Consider the following 8,155-nt stretch of genomic DNA (forward strand, 5'->3'; position numbering starts at 1 on the left):
TTTCATTATAGTATTTTTTGAACGTTTTTGAACGAATCGAGAGCAGACAACCTGCCGCCATTTAAGACAGGAACAATAATGCTTTGCCATGAATGGCGAATATCTGTGTGTCAATGTGTGCAATGTGTAAAATATGAATTGTGGCAAGTGTGGCAACCAATCAGCTACTATTTTACCTTTGTCTGTAGTTTAGTACTGTAGCAGACGATGAGATGATTAATCTGTACATATTATATCTATATATAATGCATGCATGCAAGTGTCAAATCGTCAAATGGATATAGAGTGTGCATGATTGGCTACTGCGCGACCACAACAAAGTCTGAAGGCGTTGCCAACAAAGCTTACAGAGCACAATTAAATGCAGCTCCTTTTTGCATAAACATATACGCAGGACAGCATAGAGCTGTTGTGCTCTCTTGCGAGTTTAGAACCAATAAGTTTAACATGCAAGCAAACCTTCTCCTCGCTGTCGTTTTTTTCCACTGAAAAATCAAAGTTGACGCAAAGTTGTACAAGTACTTTCAAAGAAAGTGTGCCAAGTGCGGGTGTGTCCTTGGGGTGTCATTTATATTACCTGGTGAGTACAATGATACTCATCGCGCAAAATTATCTCCAGACAGCGTCTCCACGAGTTGCCACTGCACAAGCTCCCGATGGAGCACCCGGCCCTTCGTTCACGCCTATCATCTAATTGCAGCTACGGTGTGCTAGTCTAGCAGGTATGTAAGAATCCACCACCAGGCCAGAGACCAAAGTTAAGGAAAAACAAAGATGGTGCGCGTCATCCCAGTGCACAACTTCCTCGAGCAGAATGTTGCTCAGACAGAGGAGCCGACGGCCAGCTGCGTGGCCAGTTGTCCGGCTGAACACTCCAACAAGCCGCCCGAAGAGTACTTGCTGCTCGGCTTGCCGAGCCACTGCGTCGAGGTGAGGGATCTTGTGTCGCCCGAGCTGCCCTTTGTCACTGCTTTTCCCACTGTCGATCTGGTCACGCAGATTCTCCACTGTCCCAAGGGCAATTACGTGGCTACCCTCGAGACTAAGCTAGGCAGGGACAATGCGAGCACTAGTTCCGTCAGGGTCTATGTCAACTGGATTAGCCAAGAGAGGCAGCCCATGAGAGCGAGAATCGCTGGGAGGGTTACTCCAAGTTTAAATAGGCCGCAGAACAGTTTGGAGATGATCGAACTACCCCTCAACTCTAAGCCCACGGTAATAGCTTGTTGTCAGACGACTGGCAATTTGCTGGTCGCGGCTGGCAACACTCTCATCTTGCACGAGTTCAAAGTTGAAACGCAAAACCTGTCCAAGATGAAGTTCATAGATTTCGAGGCAAGGCCTTGGTCCGTTGGATTACATTTTGCACCTCTGCGCTTGGACGTTGTCGAGGACTTTGTTGCTGCTATGGATGCCTCTAGGTTCATCGTGTTCCGTTTGACCAATCCATTGTACGATGACATCGATCATCTGAGCTCTTTGACTTCTACCACCTCTTCTCCCAATGACAAAACGACAATATCTTCGGATTTTTGTAGCATAGAGACTGTTGACAACTCGTTGCCCGTGAAAATCAGCAACGAGACGAATTTGGTCAAGCAAAAAAATACTTCTAATCAAAATCAAAAGAACAGTGTTGATAAAAATTCGAATTTACGTAGTTTTTTCAATTTTACACTAAGAAAAGGTAAAAAGAATAATTGCATAGATTGGGATGGATTAGTTAATAATGAAAAAGCCGAAATGCAGCACTTGACTGACGAAGGTGTCGTTGACGAAAGCAGTCAGCCGTTTTCTGTGCATTTACCTTCAATCTCTTTGGAAAGGGCAGGCCCAGGTCACACTCTCAATCCCTTTATTCTGAATTCAGCCGACACGGAAATCTTTATAAAAACAACATCCCCAAACAGCGGGTGGTCCGAGAATTATATAATCAAGAGCATTCTTAGGCTTAAAATTGTGGGATTGAATGGATTATCTCAAAATGATAAGAATTCCGAGCATTTCACGAGCTTCGTTTTAAAGCCATTGTACATGAAAACCAACAACAACAGCCAGGGAGTGAAAAAATCAATGCTCAGGTCTGAAAAGTACAAGTACTTTGATGGTGTGACATGCTTGATATGCACAACCCAGGAGGGATACATCTATCACTTTAACCTTGAGGACAACGACGACAGCAATCCAACGTGTTTGACCACTTATCCTTTCACAGCTCCAGTTACTCACGTTGCTCTAGAATACACTTGTCTACACGCTTTTACAGAGGCTGGATTGGAATCTTATACCTTACGCTTACCTCATCACATTGCCAAGACTACCTCGCAACAACTGAACTTAAAAACCATTTATCCTGATGTTTCTGAACCCGTCTGCCTGATTGGTTTGAGATCATTTGTCGGAGTGCAGCACTTGATCAGTTCAAATGAGCACCTTGTACTCTTGTCAAGAGCCGAAAACTCCTGGACAATTTATTCATTGAGATTACCTAGGCCGGAAAACATTTACTACGATATTATAAATGCCGCGAAAAATCACAGGTAACCATCAGGAACAAATGCAAATTATTGTGTAAATTACTTTTCAATGTTTTAATGATTACACCTTATTTTTCAGAACAACCAGTCCATCGACGTATCGTCATCTATTGGAGGAAGCTCACGCGATGTTACGCTTAGCCAAGGACTTGGCTGACGTGCAGAGCAACGAAACCAAAGAAACGCAGAGCCACTCAAAGATCGAGTATCTCTACAACCAATCGTGCGCCCTTCTGGGCGATCACTTTGTCAAGTCCGACGTTGAATTAGAGCGCCACCTCTGCATTCCTTACTACAAAATGTCAGGACTGAAGCCTAGTGAGGTGCTCACTAGGAAATCGACGCACAACGCACCGGGGCTCGTCATCTATCTCACTGACGTTCTGATGAACATCAAAAGTGGCCCGGACGCCGACGCTCTGTTTCAATGCCAGAACATCGTGGACATCATCAGCACCGAGAGCCGAGAAGATTTGCTGAAAATAATCCTGGGAAGCGTCGTTTTCAGGGAATATGCGACCGATAAATTGATAAAACTCCTGGCCTCGCAAAACGAGGACGACTGTTCACGTCTGGCCCTCGCTCTACTTTACCTTCAAGCTGAGAAGCACACCCTCGCTAAAACCTCGCTCGACCAAGTGTCGGACAAGTTCCTCTTGCGCACCGTGCTCGGCTATCCTCATCTGCTCTTCGACGAAGGTGCCTTTGACTACGATGATCAGGACAATTTGTCGTTCTCGTATTTCTCGGCAACCATGATTTGTCGCAAAAGCTGGGTTTTAGCGCAAATTCTTACCCAGTTGATCGAGGACGACGTTCTCAAGCTATATCAAGTCATGCAGGCAAGCCTTTGCTCTACTTATTTTAATAATTAGGGACTAACTTTTTTTTATTCTTTTTCCCAAGTGATTTTTTTTTTTTTTTTTTTTCATAATTCTACGATATAAAGACGCGAATGAATAAATGAATGAAAAAAAAATGTAATGATCAATTTCACAGGTTTTCTTAGAATATTTGCCATCGCGAGTCGGTCGCGATGGTCATGATGCAGCCGCGGCGTTGCAGCAATTTTTGGAGACGTACCTACACAGCTACTTCGCTAAGCTGCAAGATAAAGACGAAATCAGTCACGATTATGCGGTAATTGAAGCTCTCAAGATTCTCGTGCGATCTTACTTGGGCAAATTGATGCAGTCGAAAATATACAAGTCGAACGAGCCTTTGAAAGCCAAAGAATGGAAAGACGGCGATTCTTACCTGTTCGAGAGTCAGCGGCCAAACTACTTGGACAAGATGCCGCCCTGCGCTAAGGATTACCACAAGATTCTCTGTGCCGAAGATTTCGATGAATTTTCGAGAGCTAACAATGAGGAAAACGATAGAAGCGTGAGACTCGAGTATTTAAAGCTTCAAGCTTTGCTAGCAAACATTTTTTTGCCAGTCGAGTGTTTACACGAGGTCGAGAAATTTCTTGAAGTCGAAATGGTCGAAGGTAGCTTGGCTTTGCGCACTTTATGTATCAGGGATACGAAGCTCGTTACCCAAATGCTCGTTGACAAATGCCCTCAGGCTGTTTTACCGTATGCCAAGGTATGAAAGGCTTTATTCAACAATTAAGTAAAAAAATAATCTATTTAAGTACATGATAGTTTGTTCATTTAGATGTTTCTTACAGGAAATGTACACCAATGAAATAGAATGGAAGGTACTAGCTGATTTGTTGCAAGAAAAAATTGCGAAAAATAACTCTAGCCAAGAAGCTCGTCTCTTTTTTGAGCAGACAATGATCGGTATGTACTTATATTATTTTAATTATTAATCTTTTTCTATTTTAAATCGTAAAATAAATAAACAAAATTACCTTTCAGAAACTTTGAAATATGCAGCCGAAATTTTGCCTTTAAAGTCTTTATACTCTTTATTTCCTGAAAATGATAAAGCCTTTCAACGTTATACCGAAATTTGTGATCAGATAGTGCACGCGGAACACGTCAAGTCTTTGATGATAAAAACCGGTCATCAGTTACTATCGACGCTAAATTTGTAATTCGAGCGAGGAATTATAGACAAAGCTTTAAATATATTTAGAATAATTATTCTAAAAGCACCACAACTTTTATAACGCTTCAATTTTATATTTTTCTTGTGTCATAAAGAATGTGCAATTGTTTCTGTGGTGTGCACATATTGTTTTTTTTTGTTTTAGTTGTAAAGTAGTCTCTTGTACAAATTTACTAATTTTTTTTAGCTTTTTTCATGCTTCCTCTGAAGCACAAACCTTTTAACTTATACAATTAGATGTAACTTTAACTTTGAGCGCTTTATTTACGCTGTGTGTGATATTACGTATATGTTGTTATTAAAATAATTCAATTATAACGAATTATGTAGACGATGAAATTGTACTTTACAAAATGTTGATGTTACATGACAAAGTAGAGAGTTGTGATTACATTCTTTAAAAATTATATACACAAAATCAGTTTAAGAGCAAATAAGACTGTTAAAGTATTGGATCCTTTATAAGGTAGTTAGTTTATGTACTGTTTACCCATTGTAGGGTTTTACAGAGGTTCTGTCACTACAATTGATATAATTATTCACTAAATTATGCGTAAGTTTCGAATGAGAAATTCAAACTTTTTACTTTTAAAACTGCGCATTACAGTTAAATATTTGAACCGTTGTACACTCTAATAATAATACTTAATGGTCTCTAAAAAAATTGTTTCTCTTTTTATTTTCGTTTTACATGCATTCATAATTACATAGGATCTTATATATTTACATTTTGTACAATATCTTTTTTCACGCAGTTCTCTAGCCTAATGAACTGCCCTTTTCTAAATTGCTCTCCTGTACCTTGTCATGTCATTCTTTACAAATACTCCTCTTTGGGCACTTCAGGATGACCTGATCCTGATTCCTGACTCGTTTCTCTATATTTAGTTTATTCTATCACCTACCTTTTAAAATCTTGTTCCTGTAAGCTTATGCTCGTAGCCCTACAGCTCTGTCAGCATCCTGATCAACTCCCTCATCTTCTCTATTTAGCTTGCGGCTTCTACCTGCACTTTTTGTTTTCTTGTCTTTCTCTCCTAGAACGAGGTGCATCCTATAGTGTAGAAATAATAAATGGTAAGTAACAAGAGGGTACATATTTATACAAAAAAAAAATTTTTTTTTTTTTTACTGAATCTAAGGCAGGACAGTCACTTTTATCATAGATAACAGTTGAATCCATGACCTACTTTTCCACTATTTTTTGTTTTTTTTTGATAATTAGGTAGTACATACCTACGGGAAAAAAAAAAAGAAAAAAACAACCCTGTCAGATCACACGCGCATTTTGACACCTTTAAATCTCGTGCGAAGCCGAGGTTCGAGACTAGCGCGTTTTTTTTATTTTGGCTCTCGTTTTGGCTGAAAAAAAAAGGTCGTTGGTCTAGAACAAGAGCAAGTGAAATTATTCCGATATCTAGTATCATTAAATCGGCCTGGTCACTGTTGCAATCATTCAAATCAATGTCACACATTTTGACAATCATGTCAAGCTTTTAACTAAATGATACTCCGAGCAACTTTCCCCTTAACTAGCCAATAATATTCAGACACAATAATTATATTGTACTGATTTTACAGCTTTTAAACTTTTTTGTTCTTTATTAAATTATTTTTTTATTGGAAAACGTTTAAACAATCTCACAACGCGGTTTTTCACTTTTTTTTAAATCAATGCGCGTAAAAGCATTTTTAAAAGCTATTGATCACAACCAGCAACGCTAGATGGCGTTGATTCTGATCAAATGGCTTTTACGCACATTGACGAAAAAAAAATAAATAAAAAATCGCTTTGTGAGTGATTGACGTGATTATTTAAACGGTTTCCAATTAAAAAATAATTTAAGGAAGAACAAAAAAAGTTTTAAAGCTGTGAAATCAGTACAATGTATAATGGCTGAATATTGCTAGTTGAGGAAAAAGTTACTAGGAGTATTTTAGCAAAATGCATGGCGAAGTATTAGTTCTGAATTATTACAACCGTTATTCTGATTATTTAGTTAAAAGCTAGATGTGATTGTCAAAATGTATGATATTAATTTAAACAATTACAGCAGTGGCATGGCAATAGGTAAAACTAGCCTAGGGTGAGGTGTACAATATCACCAAATCGTATATTTTAAATTGGTTTTTGAATTTTAGGTGTACCTAATAGTGGATCCGGCAATGTAAATTTGGTTTTGCATAAGACAACCAATACATTTGTTGTAATAAAAAAGTACTTTATTGATGACAAAGAGCCCGAAGACTTCAATCTTGTTGAGCAAGAGATAGTAACTACTAGACAATTGCAACATCCAAATGTGCTTCCTTACCTCAGTGCTTTTGTATCTGGTCATGATGTTTACGTTACATCCCCTCTCATGAGCTATGGCTCGTGCAGTGATTTAATCAGGGAACACTTTCAAGAAGGTTTTCCAGAGATTGCTGTTGCATTTATTATTAAGGATGTTTTGCATGGTCTTGATTATATCCATAAGAAAGGGATCATACACAGGTATTTGCTAGAACAATATTATAATTAATTAATGTGTGTATTTAATAAGAAAATCTTTCTAGAGCCCTGAAGGCGAGTCATATTCTAATTTCCGAGCATGGACAAGTTTGCATATGTGGTATGAGGTATTCATGTGAAGTAATGAAAAGTGGCAAGTGGCAACGAACTCTTTATGCGTTTCCTAAATCAAGTACCAACAATCTCAAGTGGCTTAGTCCTGAAATATTGCAACAGGATCTTCGTGGCTACAATGAAAAATCAGATATTTACAGTCTTGGAATCACCATTTGTGAGTTGGCCAATGGTACTATACCTTTTGCTGGGTTACCAGACACTTTGATGTTGACTGAAAAAGTTAGACGCTGCATTCCTCAGATTATGGATAGGTCTACATTTCCAGTGGATGTCATGGATATTGAACAATGTAAGTACTGTAACCTATGATCATTTTTTCAAAAATCTTGGATATTTTTTGTGTAGTTTCAACTTCCAACTAATTTTACATTGCAGCTGGAGGAGAGGCAAGCAACGAAAATTCATTGAAAAAGGCTGAAATAATGTCTACTCGCAAGTTTTCCGAATCGTTTCATGAGTTAGCTGAATTCTGCCTCCAGTGTGACCCAAGTGACAGACCCAGTATTGCGCGACTGCTCGCACATTCATTTTTTAAACAGTGCAGAAAAAGTGATACTACATTACTTGATATTTTGAAGCCAATAAAACCGCTACATCAACGTTTTGTAGAAAATTTCGGTAAGTATGAGGCAATTAAAGTTGGTAATTTGTAATGATAGCTTGATAAATTTTGTTTTATGTTTACAGAAGATCAGGCTGCAGCATTATCCACGGAGTTTGTTAATTTAGAGCTGGAAAGCTGTCAGTGGGACTTTGAAAACACTTGAAAATGTATTATAACATACTTACAGATGGAATATTTTTTTTCCCAGTGAATGAAATTTTATTGTGATATGACTTTGGTTTTTGTTTAACTGTGCTTATTATATAATTAAGAAATAATTAAAGTAAACTGTTGCAATACTGACCAAATTTGATAACAAAA

The 8,155-nt window shown here is 38.4% G+C and overlaps 2 protein-coding genes across 3 annotated transcripts; both read left to right on the top strand.

Moving 5' to 3' along the window:
• Positions 1-306: 306 nt before the first annotated feature.
• LOC106641787 (uncharacterized) lies at positions 307-4,875 on the top strand. Of its 2 annotated transcripts, XM_014356307.2 has the most exons (5): positions 307-2,540; positions 2,617-3,379; positions 3,537-4,127; positions 4,213-4,327; positions 4,406-4,875. In XM_014356307.2, the coding sequence occupies exons 1-5, from the start codon at positions 775-777 to the stop codon at positions 4,582-4,584; spliced, it is 3,414 nt and encodes a 1,137-aa protein (XP_014211793.2). In that variant the 5' UTR covers positions 307-774; the 3' UTR covers positions 4,585-4,875. The 2 variants fall into 2 exon arrangements, with proteins under 2 accessions (XP_014211793.2, XP_014211794.2); XM_014356308.2 differs by lacking the exon at positions 4,406-4,875 and having other exon boundaries at positions 4,200-4,319.
• Positions 4,876-6,376: 1,501 nt separating this feature from the next.
• Positions 6,377-8,155, top strand: LOC106641827 (STE20-related kinase adapter protein alpha). The gene is made up of 5 exons (XM_014356360.2): positions 6,377-6,669; positions 6,741-7,095; positions 7,158-7,519; positions 7,606-7,848; positions 7,918-8,155. Exons 1-5 carry the CDS (start codon positions 6,624-6,626, stop codon positions 7,995-7,997), a joined length of 1,086 nt encoding a protein of 361 aa, XP_014211846.2. The 5' UTR covers positions 6,377-6,623; the 3' UTR covers positions 7,998-8,155.

Source organism: Copidosoma floridanum, unplaced genomic scaffold (genome assembly GCF_036245765.1).
Source record: "Copidosoma floridanum isolate Cflo_tuat_1 unplaced genomic scaffold, Cflo_Japanese_pri ptg000029l, whole genome shotgun sequence".
Classification (NCBI taxonomy): Eukaryota; Metazoa; Arthropoda; class Insecta; order Hymenoptera; family Encyrtidae; genus Copidosoma; species Copidosoma floridanum.